This window comes from Peromyscus maniculatus, chromosome 1 (genome assembly GCF_049852395.1).
Source record: "Peromyscus maniculatus bairdii isolate BWxNUB_F1_BW_parent chromosome 1, HU_Pman_BW_mat_3.1, whole genome shotgun sequence".
Lineage (NCBI taxonomy): Eukaryota > Metazoa > Chordata > Mammalia > Rodentia > Cricetidae > Peromyscus > Peromyscus maniculatus.
In genome coordinates this window covers 196282259-196302421 of record NC_134852.1, presented here as the reverse complement: position 1 = coordinate 196302421, position 20163 = coordinate 196282259, and the positions used below count along the sequence as shown (strand labels likewise).

General features: G+C 46.0%; 1 protein-coding gene across 1 annotated transcript in view; it reads left to right on the top strand.

Annotated features, from left to right (window-relative positions):
- Dnmbp (dynamin binding protein) overlaps positions 1-20163 on the top strand; it is a 105016-nt gene that overhangs the window by 11557 nt on the left and 73296 nt on the right. Inside the window, exon 2 of the mRNA XM_076563141.1 lies at positions 19046-19200. Within this exon, the coding sequence (XP_076419256.1) occupies positions 19056-19200 (145 nt within the window). The 5' untranslated portion in view covers positions 19046-19055. The remainder of the gene's footprint in view (positions 1-19045; positions 19201-20163) is intronic.

Here is a 20163-nt window from a genome sequence, read left to right as displayed (position 1 = left end):
GCCAGGTCGGGGAGACTGAGTTTGCTTTGGAACCAGACTCTGCAGGTGCCTGCAGTGGTCCTGGAGCTGGTGGCGGGGGTGGAGTGGGGGTGATTGGGAGTGGGGGTGTCGGGGGTGTCGGGGGTTCATGGCGCTAGGACAGAAGATTCTGAACCCACAGCTGTCAGTGCCCCAGGTTCTTCCTGCCAGTGTCTAGGTTGAGTAATCCAGTGTCTGGATCACTGTGGACATGAAGAAATCCAGGTTCATTTTCTTTCTTTTTGGGGGGTTTGTTGCATTTGTCCATGACCTGATGGTTCTGTAGGAGAGCAAACCAGTGTTAAGTAACACAGATGAATGCTGTTGAAGTTTGCTATGTTTGATTTGTCACTGATTCAAAGGTTCTAAGAAGAAAATATCTCAGGGTCAGTATTTTCATCTAGTTTTAAAGCCAAATAATTAATAAACCAAGACAGAGAGAAAGACTTTCAGTAAACTGATTATAGCTCCAAGGAGGCTGGTTATGTTAGTAATAGGTTTGCTTTGATTAAAGCATTAATTAACAGTAAATCACTGAAAAGCTTATAAGTGAATTTGACCAATATGCTCAAAGTTTACTCCTATATTCCATAGAGGAAATTCAAGCCGGGTCAGTTGTCTCTTATTATGACTTGAAATGCTTAAATTAAAATTAACATTTGCAAGTCAGGTGTTAACCAGGGATGGCCTGCTGCCCTACTGTTGTTTCCTCTTGTGGCACTTCAGGGAGGCATGGTGGCACATGCTTGCAATCATAAGACTTGGGAGACTGATGCAGGAGGATTGCCACAAGTTTGAGGCCAGTATGGGCTACACAGTGCGTTCCTGGCTAGCATGGGGTACACTGTGAAACCCTTTCTAAAAAAAAAAAAAAAAAAATCTCAAATCAAAATCCAAAAATTAACAAATACTCATTATCCATGCCTAAGCAAGGGAAGCAACAGTGTATACAAAAGGTACCGGAGGTGAAAGCCGCCTGCGATTGCAGGCTGGTGATGCGATCCGTGATGCTGCCTTACACTGTGGTCTGCAGTGAAGACGGCCGCTTTGCTGTGTTTCGGTTATCTGTCTGTGGTGTCTCCACTTGGGCAGAGGACAAGCGTGCACAGGTACCTGTGCCTTGCAGAGAACTGCTGGCGTGGTGTTTGATTTGGCGAGACAGTGGGGTGCATGGTTAGAAGGACCGGGGCAGGAAATGCAGCTAAGCCTGTGGTGGGGATGAGATTGTAGCAGGTGTGTCTGCCCTGCGGAGGAGTTTTACTGCAGGTGGTGGAAGAGGTCCAGGCACGGAGAAGTGCAGGGTTGCTTTCTCCTAGCCACAGAGTGGGAAATAAGACAGAGGGAGATGAGATCTGCGGGCAGCTTGCAGGAGTCCATTGTAGTAGGTCCTCAGAAAAGACAGGTAGAGCCAGACGGCTATGTTTAGTCATTTAATGGCAGAGCCAATATTTTATTTTTTTAATAAAAGCAAATAAATTAATTTCCTATCCTCCTTTTCTCCCCAGAAGGCATTTGGCAAAGGTTTTCTTGTACCCACGTGTAGAGATCTCCTTTGTGACTGCCCAACCCGTGTAGGTGTGTTATGAGTCCACAGCTCATGTACAGCTGAGTGGAAAGGGATGTCCGCCGCTCTCTCCCCACGACCAGTAACCACAGCGTCACATTCCACCTCTTCTGCAGAACACAGTTGCAGTGTGGAGAAGTTAGCTCTGCCCAGACATGCTGCCTGGGCTGTGTTTGTGCTGCAGCCATTCGGGATGACGATGGTCCACCTCCCCGCCCTCCACGGCGTCATCATCACAGTCAGCTTTTCTGAGTGCCTGCCTTGTGTCAGGAGGTGTTCCAGATGTTTAGCGGCATTTCAGGTTTAATCCTTGAAGTAGATGACTATTAATTTATACATGAAGAAACTAAGATTCGGGGGGCATTTCCAGTTGACCTTCCCCAGGTCACAGAGTTAGACAGGTGGAGTCCGAAATTGAAGCTAGGGCTCGGGCTGGGGCTCAGTTAGCTGAGAATCTGCCAGGCACAAGTGGAGCCCTGGTTTGGCTCACACCACATATACCAGGTGCTGTGACAAATCATGGCAGATATTGGCAGATACATGCCAATAATTTCAGCACTTAGGAGGTAGAGGCAAGTAGATCAGGTGTTCAAGGCCATCTGTAGCTCTATTAGTGAGTTCAAAGCCAGCCTGGGATACAAAAGACTTGTCTAACACACACACACACACACACACACACACACACACACGAAAAAGAAGGAGGAGGAAATTGAAACTCATGCTCTCTCACTTAAGGGTCAGATCCTGTTATTTATATAGTTATTAATTCAACCTAGTAGTAAATATGATTTACCGTTTTAAAGTTGATCGTTATTTTGTGGGTGGAGCATGTGCATAGAATACATAAGTGTAGGCAGAGTGTCCCAACTGCCTGGTCCCGGGTAACTGACCAGAGGCTCAATATGAGTTCTAAATGCTCGGCCAATAGCTAAGGTTTATTACTAACTAGCTCTTACAACTTAAATTAACCAATTTAGATTAATCTACATTCTGTCACGTGGCTCGTGGCTTTACCTGTCCTTCAGCATGTCCTGTTCCCACTGTGTCTCCTGGCGTCTTCTCTGACTCCTCCTTTTTCATCCCAGTGTCCTCAGTTTGATTGTCCTGCCTAACTTTATCCTGCCTTACTAGAGGCCAACCAGCTTCTTTATTAACCAATGAGAGTAATACATATTTACAGTGTACAGAGGGGTTATTCCACAGCACATAAGGCTCTGGGCACATCAGCACATCAGTACTCAGTAACACACACACACACACATACTTGTTCTTTTTAAAATACTTATTTACGTGTGAGTGGGAGTGTGTGTGTGTGTGTGTGTGTGTGTGTGTGTGTGTGTGTGTGTGTGTGTTTTGCTATAGCGCATGTGTAGAGGTCAGAAGAAAACTTGCAGGAGTCAGTTCTCTCCCACTGTGTGGGTTCCAGGGATTGAACTCAGGTTACCAGTCGAGTGCCTTTACTTTTTGATGTTTTCCCACCCAGTGAGCGTACAAGTACCCAGACACCTTGCTGCCCCTGTTTCCACCCGAGAGCAGGTAGAAGTTGCATGAATAAAATACTTACTGAAATAGGAAGTTCCAGAAAAGCTTCAGAGATGGGGACTGATTAAGCTGTGTAAGTGTCGGCCGGTTTTCAAGGCAGAGCATTCATGTAAGCCTTGACATTTTGAGTAAACTGAGATTTCTGAAATAGAAGAGACATTAATTTTTTTAAATTAAAATAATCATATATCATAAAAAACATCCCAGTAAGTATATGAATCAGTCGCTCTCAGTGTGTTCCCAACCCCGTCATCACTAATTCCAGAACATTTTCATTCCCCAGGGGAACTTATTAGCTCATTCCCCCATTCCTCTTCCTTAGGATCTCTAATTTTATTTTTTAGATTTGTCTTTTTTTCCTTTACTTTTTACTTTATGTGGGTGCAGTACCCAAGAAAGCCAAAAGAAGATGTTGGATCCCATGGGACTCCAGTTAAAACGGTTGTGAGCTGCCTGCCATATGGGTGCTGGTACTTGAACCCAGGTCCTTTGCAAGAGAAGCCAGGCCTCTTCATTTGAAAACCTTGTAACACCTCAGTGCTATGAAAAAGAGTTTGAGGGCCAGGTATGGTGGCTCATGCCTCGAGTCCCAGCACTAAGGAGGCAGAAGCAGGTGGAGTTGGAGGCCAGCCTGGTCTGTATTGCAAGTGCTACGTGGTAAGACCCTGTATTTAAAAAGAAAAGAAGATTTTGAGACTATCGTCCCAGAACTGACTCTTCTGTGCAGATAATCGCATCTATATGAGGTGCTGGCCTGGGTGCTTCACATCTATTAATTCATTTCAATCACTACAGCTGCGGGCCCCCTTCCAGTAAACTGGTCGTTCATGGGAAAAGTTAGGACACAGAAACCTAGTGGTTTGTTTCAAATCCTGAAATTCTAGTGAGGGATGGAGCTGGGACACATATCCAGCTGGCCTGGCCCTGTAGTCTGTGCATAATGGTTCCATATGCCTTAACAGATAGTATCTATTTGAAAATGGCATGACTCTCGCTGAAGGATGACACTAAGCCTCCTACAGTATGAGTTCAGGAGAACTGAAATGTCCAGAGGGGACAGAGCTGTACAGAAACTGGACTAGTATTTGCCGGGGGGGGGGGGGGGGGGGGGGGGGGAAGGGGGAGGGGGAGAGAGGAGAGGACCTGCAGAGGCGGGAAGGGAGGGGTCAGAGGGGAGAGGGGAAGGGAGGGGCCAGAGGGGAGGGAGAGGGCCTGCAGAGGGGAGGAAGGGAAAAGAGGAGAGAGCTACAGTTCCCAGTTCATTTTATGAGGCTAGGCAGGCTCCACATGTTAAGTCTGACGCGGTCCTTTGCAAGAGAAGAGGCCGCAGCCTGCGGGTGTAGCTTGGTGGGGGTGCTGGTCTCGCATAGACAAGGGTTGATCCCAGTGTTGAGGGGAAAGGGGGAGAGATGGGTTACGCATCATCACTCCTCGGGAGCACAGTGTAGAAACCTCTAACTGATAGGTGCAGCTCAGAACCTTCAGTTTAAAAAGGGCTAGCATCCAACCCGAGGGTTAAAAATGTTTAACATTTGAAAATGTAACTACCACGGTCCCAGAATGAAGGAGGGGCATGTGCTCATCTCAAAGGACACAGAAAAACGTGTGCTAAGTTTCAACTATTTGAAAGATTTATTTATTGTTTTTATTTTATGTGTATGAGAGCTTTGCTTTCATGCATGTACGTGTATTGCATGTGTGCCTGTACCGTTGGAGGTCAGAAAAGGGTGGTGGACTCCTTGGAACTGAGTTAAGGACTGTTAGGAGCTGCCATGTGGGTGCTGGGAGCTGAACCCCGGTCCTCTGCAAGAGCAGCTGGTGCATTAACCTCGGAGCATTTCTCCAGCCCCTTTACTTATTGTTGTAAAAGCAAAACAAAATGGTGTGGAGAACCAGACAGAACAAAACAATGAATTCTGACCCCCATGTCTGAACAAGAATCTTAGTGCTAGCTGGCCCAACACGGGACTGTGGAGTTGATAGGTCAGTGGTTCTCAACCTGGGGGTCATGACCCTTCCACAGGAGTCACCTAAGACCATCCAAAAATCATATTTACATTATGATTCCTAACAATACCAAACTTACAGTTATGAAGTAGCAACAAAAATAGTTTTATGGTTGGGGTCCCCATAACACGAGGAATCTGTATTAAAGGGTCGCAGCATTAGGAAGGTCGAGAAGCACTGCTCTAGGACATAGTTAATTAGTTGGCCAGTGATTATATGGTTTTGCTATTTGTAAGTCAATTAGCTTTCCAGCTTAGGCCAACTGCCAGACATTAACATTAGTATCTGTACCATAATTAAAGCACAGTTTTTGTTCTACATCATGGCCGTCTGTGATATAAATCTTTCCAGCTCGATCTTATCCCATCTGCTATTAAAATCATGTAGTAGCTGGAAAGATGGCTCAGCAGTAAAGAGCACTGTCTGCCCTTCTCTCCTAGACGATCTGGGTTCTATTCCCAGCACCACCTTGGTGGTTCACAAGTCTGTAACTCCAGTCCCAAGGGCTCTAACACCCTCTTCTGGCCTCTGCAGGCACTGCATGCATGTGATGCACAGACTTACATGCAGGCTAGACACCCAAACACATGAAATAAAAGTAAAGGTCTAAAAAATATTTAAAAAAATCATGCTACCCACAGATTCATCACTTCTTGCATATTGTTACTCACTTTCAAACTTCCATGTATGTGACATGACCCCGACCCCTCCTACTTTTGAATTCCCTCATCCCCAGGAGGATTAGATTTGTCTTCCTTTTTATTTGTTTGTTTGTTTGTTTATTTGTTTGTTTTGGTGGGGGTGGGTTGGGTGGGTTGAGACAGGATCTCACTATGTAACCTTAGCTGGTCTGGAACTCATTATGTAGACCAGGCTGTCTTTGAACTCATGAGGCACAGGCCACCATGCCTGTCCCGTCTTTATTGTTTTGCAGTCAGGGATACACTTTGCTGCTCATCCTCCAGGCCTTATTACTGTGTGCATGGCCAACTCCACATGCAATGCGTCCATTAGATGCCGCCCTGCATGCGCTCTGCAGTTCTCTATCAGAGGGTGTGTATTCGTCCTTTTCTTACTAAAATTTAGCTTGTAGTAATTATAACCGTTTCTCCTTCCTTAACTCTTATGGGGAGTGGCACCCCTTTACCAAATCATATTGAATATTGTTAACTCCTGGTGTATTTTATTCAGTTATTACTAATAACTAAAACTTAAATCAAAATTGTAATAAATGAATGTAAGCCAAGACTGAAATACCACAGCTCTACTCCTTCAATTTCCCATGCACTGCCTGATAAGGTGTGGTCCCTGTGTTTAGGGAGAAGGCCTGGTATCTGTTAGGACATCACGTCCTTGTTTGACCATCTAAACCACTCACTGGGCATGTTGCATCTTGGCGAATTCCCTTATTCACCTTGAAAAGGAACTACAGAAGACTCCTGGCTTCTGCCTAGTGTGGTGACTCTAGCTTCTGTAAGAGGCCCCTGGTCATTTTTGTTGTTTGTGAAAAGCTACAAGCCTGTTTTCCACGTGCTTGGATATTGTGCTTCTTAAAATGGCCCTGGGAATAGTTGCTGATATTTTTAACTCCAGCCGGACAGTAGTTGTCTCCACGTTCTTTCTCTCCGAATCTTCAGTTTCCTTAATTCCTTTCTCGATGATTTCTCCCAAAGCATCAAGAATGCTTTGCAGGCTAACATGGACTGGAGGGTAAAGGAATTCCTGTGTCTGTTTAAATCTTCGGAGGCTGAAAGGCCAGCTCCTACTTCAACCAGTAGATAAGAAAAGAAACACAATGCCGTGCCCCAGATCTCTGTAGCAGGCGCCTCCTTGCTTGGAGCACTGTGGGAAGAAATTCCCCGAACCTCTCCTGAAAAACGTCTCCAGGATGCCTGTTTTCACTTGTTTCCTGCGCTGTTATCTGAGGTCGCACCCTGAAGTTTCACGTTATAGTTTCACCTTAATCTCGGCTTGTGCAATTACTATCGTATAGATTCTGTGCGTGCTCCATCTGTACTGCGGCGGGGCTGTTGATTTTATGTCGTTAAGCTGCCCAGCTCAGACATGTCCCATTTATCTAGTTACGAGTCAGCGGTTTTTAAATTTCCACTCATAAATGAGATTCATGCATGATTTAAGAAATGTCAGTCTGAGAGCATACTTTAAGGAACTCCTAGGTTAAGTCTTTTGAAAAAAAAATTCTCTCATAAATGCCTTAAAATGTTGTAGGTCTCAAAACATTAATCTTGGGGCCTGCCTCTGTAAACACAGTTTTGTTCAAAAGAGAAAATCGCTGTAAAGGTGCATGGGCAATTCTCTCTCTCTCTCTCTCTCTCTCTCTCTCTCTCTCTCTCTCTCTCTCTCTCTCTCTCTTTCTTTCTTTCTTTCGAGATTAAACTGGAAAAAAGAGAGGGGGGGGGGAGATTAAACCCAGAAAGAGAGGGAGTGTTAGCTCCATGGTGTGAGGTGGAAGCCTTAGTTCCAACTGCTGCTGGGACAGTTTATAGGACCTTGGGGTCTTTCTGCATGGTGTTCACTTCAAATCAAAAGGCACCTTCCATGATTGGCGGGAGCTGTGTCACATACCCCATCCCATGAGCTGAGAATGCTGCCTTCCTCCTCAGGACAAGTTTGAGCTGTGACAGCCGTTGCAGGTGAAAGGTTAAGACAGGTTGTTGCTGCAAACTCCTTTATTTTTCTCCTTAGTTTCCTTAGTCATCCCCTCCAAGCCAGAGTGTGGTTGCTTTGTTCCAGCGTTCTGTAGGCTGTAGAGCCAGAGTCTACTGGATGGGGGTGGTGAGGAGGGGAAGCCCTATGACGCTCTCTCCCCTGCCCGAGGGCTCCCCACAGTTTGTAACGCTTACGCTTCCTGTTCATCCTTTGGTACTTTCCTTGAGGAATCGCCTGGCAGCAACTGCTGACCTCCGGTCCAAAGTCAGCTGGCAGGGACACAGAGCAGTGGAGGAAAAGCCGATTTCCTAGTCTCTCACTTCCTTCCTTCCTGAAGCTGCCTTAGACTTCATGTTCTGACACCTCCGACCCTTCCGCACCGAGGAGAAACTGCATTTGTCTGTGTTGTCAGAAAGAGAAGCAGGCTGTTGCTTGTGAAGCTGAACACTTCTCACTGTGGGCACCGGCATCTTTAAAATGGATTCCTTGGAGGTCATGTTTTCTGGAGAATTCAGTTATAAAACTTGGGAAATCTCAAGATCTCCACAAAGCATCCCCAGACAGGGAGGAGGAACAACAGGCTGCTGCCTTTCAGTCAGGGAGACCTCTTCAGAGAGTTTGTTCTGGATGTAGACAGTGTCTTCATGCTTTCGGAGAGAATATACTGGCTAAGTTTTGAGTGGCGAGTGAGGAAGGGCCCAGGCACAATATGTTTTAAAGTTTTCTTTAATTTTGTGTGTTTTGTCGGCTTGTATATATATGAACCACGTGCATGTGTGTCACCTATGGAAGCCAAAAGAGGGCATTGGATCTCCTGGAACTGGAGTGACAGGCAGCTGTGAACCACCATGTGACTTCTACGAACCAAACCTGGGTCTTCTGCAAGAGCAGCAGATGCTTTTAACTGATAAGTTTTTGCATCGATAAGCCTCTCTGCTGACATAGCAATCCAAATCAGACCAAATTAGAAAAAGCCCTGGTTTAATGGGTAAAGCATTCCTGGGTGATTCTCTGTCCCCCACCCCCCCCACCCCCCATGGGGTCGAAAGACCGGAAAACCACATGTCTGTTTTCTGGGATGCAGCTTATATACTGTATGGGAGTGGTCTTGAGCATCTCTAGGGGAAGAGCAGTGTTTGGCGGGCTTTGAAGAGGCAGGATTGGGGGAAAGAGATGGGGGAGGGGAGTTGAGGTGGGTCTTCCACCCAAACATTCTAGACTCTTTGGGTATAGGGATGCCAGAGTGCCAGGGGTTGAGGTGGAGCTCCCACCCAAACATTAGCTGCTGAGCCATCTCTCCAGCTCCCTAATGTGTTTCTAAACCTTCAAAATTGATGTCCTCAGTGTCTCTCACTTGATTTACAGTGATAGAATTGTGAAACTATCTCATATTTTCCTATATTCTCAGTTTCCGGGGTTTTTTTTGTTTATTTTGTTGTTGTTGTTGTTGTTTGTTTCCAATGCATAGAGCTCTAGGAATCTTTTGGGCCTGTATCACCCTGGGGCCCAGCAGAAGCAGAGAGCTTACTGTAAGTGGAAACTGCTGGTCACCTCTGTCCCTCCAGTTGTTCCCAAATAACCACACAGAGACTTATTATTAATTATAAATGCTCGGTCGATAGCTTAGGCTTGTTACTAACTAGCTTTTACATCTTAAATTAACCCATATTTTATCTATGTTCTACCATGTGGCTCAGTACCTTATCTCAGTACAGCATGTTCATCTCCCACTTCATCTTCATCTCCTCAAGACTCCCAAGACTCCATCATTCTTCCTCCCAGCATTCTCTCTACCCTGAAAATCCTGCCTTGCCATAGGCCAATCAGCTCTTTATTAACCAGTGAGAGCAATATATATTTACAGTATACAAAAAGATTGTTCCAGAGCAGCTTACTGAGAATTTGAGGAGTTCAGCTTAGAATGGACTGGGCTTAGGGAAAATAGTAAAGGACTATACTTTACACCAAGGCTAATACTTTAGTTCCAGGGCAGGGGCATGGATTAGTTACTTGACTGGGCAAGAGTGCTGTTTGGAGAAAGCCTCCTGGCTATAGCCTTTGATGGGGTAACATCACCACCTCAGCCCAGCAGGGAGGGAACCCCAGCTTCTGCCTCTGCCTTTAGATCCCTGCTAACCCAGTGGTTGAACTAGCAGGAATCCAGAGGCAAGCACCTGGATTTGGAGCTTGAGATTGCCTTGGGGCATAGAGCAGGCTGGAGGACAGACCTGGAAGTTCTGTATCCACTGTGTGTACCAAGTTCAGACCTTTACCCCAGAGGGCATGTTGGAAATTACTCATTAAGCTGGTTGATATCAGTATCTATTGGGGTAAAAGTTTACAACTCATGATCTCAGATTTTTAACAGTATGTCCAGGCTTGTGGATATGTTGTTTATTAAAAATAATCAGAGTCTCCCAGGCTTTCTTTTATATTCTGTCATATTTCGTAGATGTTAAACGTTGATTTTTTTTTATTGTGGTAAATGAATATAACATAAACTTTCCCATTTTGAAGCTGTTAAGTATACAGTTCTGCGTCACTAATTCACTGTCGTCCACCCCTGGAACTTGCCCATTTCCCCAAACTGAACAGCTCTGCCCACTTAGCACCAGCTCTCTGGCCATTCCCTCCGTCTCCTGGCCCTGGACACTGCCACTTTTCCTGTGTCTGTGGCTCTGGCTGCTCTGAGTACTTCATCTAAGTAGAATCCTTCAGTGTTTGTCCCTGGGCCTGGCTTATTTCACTTAGTATAATATCTTCATCAAATGTACATCATCAAATGTACATCAAATGTAAGTTTCATCCATGCTGTGGTATGTGTTACTATTTTTTCCCCTTTTTAAGAAGACGGAATAATTGTATGTGTGTAGCACATTTCATTTATCCATCTTCTGATGGTCACGTGGATTGCATGACATGTTGTAAATCTTATTTCTGAATATTTTCATTATTTTTATAGCTTTAAGTTTCACATGTCCAGGGCTAGAGACATGGCTCAGTGGTTGAGAGCACTGGCTGCTCTTCCAGACCCGGGCTCACTTCCCAGCACCCACATGGCAACTCACAACCATTTGTAACTCCAGTTCCAGGAAACTCACTTTCTTCTGGGCTCTGCAGACACCAGAAATGCATTTGGTGATAAATATACATGCAAGCAAAAACACCCACACATATAAAATAAAGACTTAAAAATGCTTTATGTGCCCAGTCTTCAAGATGACATACAAAAAGTCTGTGGGAATGGAAATATAGAAGATGGAGGTGGTCTTATGGAGGAGAGATGGGCACCATTTGGAGGAAACAGTGATGGGAAGTGTGTATTTAAATATGTGGCGAGGTGTAACCTGTTATGAATAAAGGGAATGGCATGTAAACAAGGCAGGAAATGAGTCTAGGCAGGAGCATCCAACCCAGGGCCCGACACTCCTTTGCTGAGCCACACCCCTGCCCCAGCTGGACTCTTCGGGTTGGATGGGACTAAGCACCGTGAGCAAGGTGGGACAAAGTTTAAAACAATTACATGTGGCCAAACAAGGGTCCTGTTTTGTTTGTGTCTGAGACAGGGTCTCTTCTATGTAGCTCTGGCTGTCCCGGAACTCGTTATATAGACCAGGCTGACCTCGAACTCACAGACATCTGCCTGCCTTTACCTCACTGAGTGCTGGGTTTAAAGGTGTGTGCCACCACACTTGGCCCAAATGTACTTGTGTGTACGTATATGTATGTATGTATACATGCATACATTCTTGTGTCTATAGAGGCCAGAAGAGCATGTTGGATCCCCTGGATCTGGAATTACTGGGAGCTATAAACCACCTGACCCTGACGGGGTGCTGGATTCCAGCTTTGGTCCATTGTAGGAGCAGCAGGCGGTTTCAACTGCTGAGCCATTTCTCCAGCCCCAGGCAAGTATAAAGACATAAGTAAAAGAGCTTCTTGCCTGACTGTGGTGGTCATTAATGTGCCAGTATTCATGCCCCTTCAGGAGGGGACCATGGTTCACAGCCTTCCTTGAATTCATAATGACTGCAGTGCACTGTATTTTGAATCACCAAGATTAGCATCCTTAGAGCCTGTTTGGAAAGGGACAGCCGTGGGAGGGGCTAAACTAAGCTGAGTTCAGATCCTCACCAACCACGTAGAAAACCAGGGTGGCAGTGTGCACCTGTAACCTCAGCACTTGGGCAGAGGGTGGAGCAGGTTTGCTGGCCAGCTGGTCCAGCTGAATCAGCAAGCTCTGGGTTCAGTGAGAAACTTCGTCTCAAGAGATAAGGTGAGAGGGTCCCCAAGATGGCTCAGTGGATAAGGGTGTGCATCATCACCAGGCCTGATGACCTGAGTTTGACCCCTAGAACCCATGTGATGAAAGGAGAGAAGTGATTTCTGCAAGCTGTCCTCTGACTCCCAGTGTGCTCTGTGACATGCACTCACACATACCACACATACATACACACACACTCAAGTAAATAATATGCAAAAAAACACTAAAAAGTAGGACACCTCACTTTGACCTCTTGTCTCCGTACATGCACACACGCCCACATGCACTGACACACACACATGGATGAACACACACATGGACACACAGACACACACATGGACACTCGGTCACACACATACACATACAATCACTGCAGACTTAAGACATACCCTCCCCCTAGATGGATAAGGCTATTTCCTTCTGAGGCTAGTGCTTAGGTTATTAGAGAGGTCAACGTTCTTCTCCCCAGGGAAGCTGCTCTGGGTTAGGGGTTAGACTGCTATCTACAACAGGGAGGAGCAGGCTCCACGCCACTGCCAGCCCCGCCATGGTGGGGGAGGGGAGGAGCACTGTTTCTAGAATTGTGTCAAAAGGCTGTCCAATGACTGCTCTGCCCACTGGAGCCACAGTTTTATCTTGCCTGCCTGGGAACTGAATTTGTTTGCCTGTTTGGCTAGATGGACAAGGAGCCAGAGAGTATAGGATAAGGCCACTGTGCTCAGATGTTATAGTAAAACTGTGGCGGTGATTGTAAAATTCTTTCTACCTCAGTGCTTGACAGTTTTCCTAACAACATGTTGAAGACACAAGAGGAAAGTGATGGTCTGTTGGGTTTTGAAGAACAGACTGCTGTGGTTTAAGAAAAGCAACGTTTTTAGTAAAAAACCAAACCATGAACTTAGCAGCCCCCAGGCTTGAACTCTGGCTCTGGGTTAGCTGTTTGCTAGCTGTCAAGTTTGGGTGAATCACTAAGGTGTGGTGCTGGGCTTTGAGCCTTGCTGCCCATGGTGCAGCGGATGGCGCAGGCTCCTGGATCAGCCTGGCACATGTGGCATGGTGGGCACTCAGACGGTGGCTGTTCTTAGTGTCCTTTGGACTGTTCCAAGGAGCCTGGGTGCCCCACACTTGACCTGGAGGGCTCACGCCGCTCCCCCAGTCCAACCTAGACAAACTGGAGATTGAAACTGTAGACAAAGAGACAGAACAGCTTCCTTCACAGAGTTTACCTTCCAAAGGGTTGGAGAATCATCTTTCCAAGGATATTTGTATTTGCAATGTAGAGCACCTCTTCAGAGGAGCAAACAGGTATTCCCTGGTAGGAAGGGGTGGAGTTCTGCATCTTTTCAATGTCCCTGACACCATGCTGTAGTGGACAATAACTTCCCCAGCTTTCCCTCTGCCCATCTGCCTTGTAGTTTCTTCGGAAAACTTCCATCTGGAGCTAGAACAGCTTACAGAAACCACTGATGATTAAGTTTTGAAGCATACCCATTTAGAAGTGGGGCTTCTAAAATGACCCCCGTGTGGGTAACAATAGGTGCTTCTCAGAGTATGCACAGGGCATGGACAACTCCGGAAAAGTCTATCACCTACGTAAAGTGGGGGGCGTCAAGCCCCACCTTCGGGTTGCACACATGAATCACGGAGGCTGTGACTTCTGTGCCCTTCTAGGGTGTGTGTTTCTTGGGATTACACACTCACTCCAGCAGAGTAGGAGGTCAGTTAGTGAAAGACTTTATTGAACCAGATTCTCCTCTGCGTGTGAGTCATGTTCCGGTAGTGTGAAAAGAGGCCAAGAGGAATGTTTAACTCTTTCAACTCCCAGGTCTAAAGTGCAAGTGGGCCCGAGGCTGCTTCTTAACACTCCAGAGAACAAGCCGTACTTTTAGTCAGACAGTGAGAACTCTGAGAAAATGTACCGGAAAATTATGTCCATCTTGATCCAACCCTGAGGACTTGTTTTAATAACATAGATGGCTGAGAGAGTTGTCAAATATTATGCTTGGTTTTCTGTTTTAAAAATTTCTCAGACACTACCCTTCTGCAGAAATCTGACATCTGGTAACTTCAGGTGCCTGGAAGACTGCCAGAAAATAAGAAAGGGGCCTCAGAGCACATGAAAACTGTGGAAAACCTCCAGTGCCAACATGTGTCCTTCACCTCTGTGGGAGTGTCAGCCTGCCGTCTGGAGTTTGGCTACTTTAACTATGTGGGAACTTTTAGTAATGTTGGTGCTCTGGACTGTAAACAGCAAACTAGAAAGTGGGTTGAATTGGGTATGGTGGTGCATACCTTTAGTCCCAACATTTGGGAGGCAGAAGCTGTTGGATCTCTATAAGGTCAAGGCCAGCCTTGTCTACACAGCAGGTTCCAGCCAGGGCTATGCAGTAAGACTCTGTCTTGAAAAAGATAAAATTAAAAAAGGGTGGAAAAGCTGATTGGAGGGTGATGCAGCTGAAAAGATAATTCAGTGGTAAGAGCACTGGCTTCTCTTCCAGAGGACCCAGGCTCAATTCCCAGCACCTCCATGTCAGCTCACAGCTGTAACTCTAGTTCCAGGGGATCTGACACCCTCTTCTGGTAGGCACCAGGCAGACGTGTGGTGTAGGGACATACATATAGACAAAACACCCGTATGTATAAAATAAAAATAGATAAATCTGTAAAAAAAAAAAAAAAAAAAATGAAGCTGACGAGGTTGAAAGCAGAAGCTGGCTAGCACCAGAGGAGGAAGGCCTGGGGACCTGTGACTGTCTAAGACTGTGGCCGTGGTTAAATGCAGCACAGTGCTGTACGGCTGAAGTAATGACCTTGCTTCCGGCAGTCTGAGTGAACCATGTACATTCGGTGTCTTCTTTGGGAGACATCAAAAAGGCACAAGATGTGTCTTGTTTTGCTTTTTTTCATATAAGATCTGACTACATTAGCCCAGGGTGATCTAAGTCTCAAAGTTCTCCTGTCTCAGCCGTTTGAGTTCTGGGTTTTGTGGGTATATGCTTATTTTTAAACGTGGTCAAAATTAAATTAACCCTGTTGAAATAGGAAACACTGACGTGTTTATCTACCAGAAGACAGTGCATTCTCTGGTGATCAGTGACACGGATTTGAACTTGTGGTTAATTATGGGAGTGATTTATAATAGGCACTGATGTTTATATCAGTCATGTCCTCAGCACATCCACACAGCATGCTGGGTAAGGCTTTGGTGGCAGATGGATTTGGATGCCCATTCTGTCTCTGACTTATTGTAAGTGTTACAGCTCCAGAGGGAAAGGTATCCTGACTTGTCAGGAAGTCAGATTACACCTGAAGCTATGAAGGGAGATATTCTGGATACCCACAGCTGTGAGGAGAAAGGTATCCTGACCTGTCAGGAAGTCAGGCTCTACCTGAAGCTGTGAGGAGAAAGGTATCCTGACCTGTCAGGAAGTCAGGCTATACCTGAAGCTGGGGGGCAGTAGAGGATGGTCTATCCATAGGATGTGGCAATCCTGCTTCTCTCTCCGAGAGCTTACAGCAGAGCTCTGCTCTGCCCCCTCTTAAGCTTCCCAGCAGAGACTCTGCTCCTCACCCACGAAAGAAAATCTTTACTCAAAACTCTGTTAAGAAAGAGATTTTTTGGGAAGGAGGAATCCAGGAGAGTGGCTGCCTCTGCCAGGGTGGAGAAGGACAGCTGATACCCGAACAGGCGGAGGGGTTTATGTAGGGCTGCTTAGGGGCGGGGTTTTTCCAGGGAGAAGGTTTTCAAGAAGGGAATTGGTCAGATTTTCATTCCCTTGCTCAAATTGGCTAGATTTTGTGCTCAGGGATTGGTTGGTTAGGGGCAGAGTTGGCTCTGGTTTCTTTCCCTGGCCCTTTTTAGCCTTTTGGCTCTAGTTTCAGGGCCAGGGCGTAATTCTTTTACTGGTTCTGGTTTGAGGGCCAAAGTGTGTTTCTTTGGTTCTGGTTTCGGGGCTAAAGTGTTTCTTTCACTGGCACTGGGTTCAGGGTCAGGGTGCTAGATTTTGTGCCCAGGGGTTGGTTGGTTTCCTGCTCAGGAATTGGTTGGTTTTCTTGCTCAGGGATTGGTTGGTTTTATGTTCAGTTGGTCGGGGCAGAGTTGGCTCTGGTTTCAGGGCCAGGGTGGGTTTCCTTGCCTGGCCCTTTTACCCTACACTTACTATGTGACCTTAGAATTGACCATCTTTGAACCTGTGTCCTTATCTGCCCAATGGGAACTACTAATAAACGGGCAGGTCATTGTGAGGACTCACTGACGTGGTTGGTATACAGTGAAGTGTGTGGAATGAGGAAGCACTGTGTAAATGCTGGTCATTGATCTTTATCATTATAGTCATCCTCATGATGGTAACTGTGAAAGTACTAATATCTTCGTTTCTCAGGTCATGGAAACGGAAGACCTGAGAGTTTACGTGGTGTGTGCAGGGTGAATAAGCTGAAGAACAGTAAACTGGGATTTGAACTGTAGTGGGTGGCTGTTCTAGCTATGACTTGAAGCACCGCCCCTAGGAAGGTAGCAGGTAACTGTTACACCTGCCTATGACCTTGAAGTACATGCCCCTGGGGCCGCTCGGGACCCTTAAAACCTGGGATGCACATAAGTGGTGCTCTCTTCTCTCCTTCATGGGACTTGGAAGCGGGGATGATCTCAGGCGGAAGAACAGTGTGGGACTGTGCCTCACCCTTCCAGGATCCCGAGACAATTCCTCTGTTCTGTCTCGTGAGTTTTTCTTCCCTAATAAATTCCTTTGCCCTTAAAGCAGACTCCATGGATTTCTCGCATTATTGAACTTCGCTCCTTGTCACTGAAGAAGCCTAGTGTTTTACATGCACACTGCGCTATCTCTTCAGAGTCTATTTATATAAATGTTAGATTTGGTTTTTGTCTGTCTGTCTGTTTTAGGTTCTCACTATGTAGCCCTGGCTTACCGGGAGCTCATTATGTAGACCAGTCTGGCCTCCTACTCACAGAGAGCTACTTGACTCCCTGCCCCTTGAGTGCTGGAATTGAAGGCGTGCACCACCAGGCACAACTGATAAGATGTGTTTAGGAGATGCTCAGTAGTAGAACGCTTGTCCAGCATGCATGAGGCCCTGGGTTCTGTGCAAAGCACCGTGAAAGGAAACCGAAAGCAGAAAGCCTGCGGTGAGGAGGGTGAGGAGTGAGCAGCGACCACTTCTCTGTTTTTGCTGTGGCCCCTGTCATCTCATTATTGAAAAAAAAAAAAATCCCAGTAGTGCAAGAATAAGCTGCTTTGACCTGACAGTCCAAATCAAATGCGTAATATTTAATTATGGAGCATGGTTAAAATGACAATATGCTGAACTATTTATTAGATGCTTCCTACATTTTTTTTCACACCAGTGAAAGTCATAGACTACAATTATAGCTATCTTATCATTTTCTTCCCATTAGACATTCAGTTCTCTTTAAATATTTATATACTGGGGGCTGGAGAGATGGCTCAAAGGTTAAGATCACTGGCTGCTCTTCCAGAGGTCCTGAGTTCAATTCCCAGCAACTACATGGTAGCTTACAACCATCTGTAATGAGATCTTGTGCCCTCTTCTGGCCTGCAGGGACACATGCAGGCAGAACATTGTATACAAATTTATTACAGAGTACTGTAATGCATAAATGAATGGATAAATAAATATTTATATACACTTATTTACTATCTCTTGCATGCTCTATCTGTGTGTGTGTGTGTGTGTGTGTGTGTGTGTGTGTGTGTGTGTGCGCGCGCGCGCGCGCGCGCGCGCGCGCACGCCCAGAGGCCAGAAGAGGGCTTAGGAGTCACATGAGCTAGAATTATAGGCAGTTGTGAGTCACCTGACATGGATCCTGGGAATCCAACTCATTTCCCTAGAAGAGCAGTAAGCTCTCTTAACTGCTGCGCTATCCCTCCAGCCCCTGCTTCTCTCCCCTGCCATAGGTCCTGGGAATCAAACTCAGGTTGCCAGGCTTGGAGACAATCACCGTTATTAGCTGAGCCACTTCACTGGCCTGTCTTGGTGCTTTTTGATGAAGTTAGTCATGTGTGAGATGAAAAAAAATCTCCACCTTCAACAATACTGAATGAGTCTTGGAGAAGAATAAAGAAACATGGGACCCTGGCCAGCGTGGAGAGCTTGAGCTTCGCCCTGTGCAGCCCCTGAGAAGGCATGTGGAGAATGTGGGTCCAGTCATGGCTGGGCATTCCTAAGTGAACACACACATGCCCTTCATGCCCTTATTTTCTAGTGCACAGACAGATCCTTAGCTCGCCAGCCCTACACACTAGAGTAACACACCCATCATGCATTGTGGTACAGACCCTCAACAGTGCAGGCTGGGCCGCCGGCATCTTTAAACCAGAAAGAAATGCCTCATCTGCTGGTACTAAATATCCCCCAGAGACACCATCTCCGGCCCTTCTCATTCTTTTCATAGACTTCCTTTCTCTGTGGGTTTTAAATCTTGGTGTGTGGGTCCTGACCCTGCTGTGTGTATACTTGGACAAATTAGATTATCTAAACTTGCAGATTGTCGTCATCCTTGTCTTATGATTGTCGTAGGAAATGGATGAAATGCTGTGTGTAATTTCAAGTCTTTGGATTTTAAATACTGTATTTTAAAAGTACTATATTGCCTAGAACTATATTGCCTAGTCATGGTAAAATAATAATATCCTTACCTCCCTCTTCTGGCACGTCAGAAACCTGTCTTCCCCAACTTGATTCTTTCATCTCTACAGTTTGGGCTAGTTGTTAGGTTTTTGTTGTTATTGTTGTTTGTTTCCGATTCTAGGCTTACACTGAGAAGCTAAAGAAGATCCATGAGGAAATTATTATTTTTAAAGAAATAACTTTATATTTTTATATTTTATATATTTTATATTGCATTTACATTATCTTCATATTTTAAGTTTAGGTTTTTAAGAACCAGGTTTACAGTATGTCTTAAATAGCTTTGTTTTCTCATGCCCTGGGCTTTGCAGGTTGTGAAACATGGAGGCCGGCTCTGTGGTCCGAGCCATCTTTGATTTCTGCCCCAGTGTCTCAGAGGAACTGCCGCTGTTTGTGGGAGATGTTATTGAGGTGTTGGCCGTGGTGGATGAATTCTGGCTTCTAGGAAAGAAGGAGGACGTTACAGGTAAGAGGTACCCCTCCTCTCTTCCTTGCTCATTAAAGATAAAGGTCAGATGCGAAGCCCAAGTGATCCTTTCACTTCCCCCATGTCTGCGTTCTGCGCTCACACGTGCCTCTGGCCGTGGGGAGAGGTTCTCTCCGTATCGACTCCTTGTGGAGGCTGGATGGGCAGACACCTGCTGCCCCAGCCTCGTTTCTGTCTCTCTTTCTCTTCCCGCCCCAATGCTCTGTCTTTCATGTCCAGTACTCTTGCTCCCCTCCGCAAACTGTGCATCGTTCCTCTCTTCAGAACTCTTGGTCTTTGTCGTTGCTCTTTGCAGGCGGGCTGGCCGCAGCTGAGTGGGATGTAAGTACACCCCACCTCACCCCTCTGGCTTTCTGCCTTTTACAGCTCCTGTTCCGTCTCCCATTCTCTTCAGGGGAGCCTCACTTATCCCACTCGGTCCTTCATGGATCTGCATGGGCAAAAATTAATTAAAGCTACCTTCTACCTTGGATGCTCCAGTCTCCCATGTTTGTACTTCCGGCTATCTTTCTTCTATTTCTGAGATTCATATTAACGTGGATTTCTTCCATTAACTGCCCTTTTCACCACACATCAAGCAGTTATACTCATTTAGTCTTTAATTTTCATGTCTGTGTGCACCTGGGTTGGAGTATGGGATGTAGTTCTGAGAATAGGTACTGTGAACACTAACCAACTTTGGGGAGATATGCAGATTATTATTTCTAGTAGAAGTGATGCTTCTGTTCAGATCAAACTGACGAGTATGTGTTAGCAAGGCAGAGAGACTTGCTTGCTGTGGCCCTGACATGGCCATGAACACAGCGGTGGTACCGAGGAAGCATCAGTAGGACACCAAGTGGTTGGGGTCCAGAGGACAAAGGCGTGCAAGGTCAGAAGTTGAGGGGGCCAGACACTGTGGCTTTCAACATCATCAGACCTCTGTCTTCGAAATACTGCTGC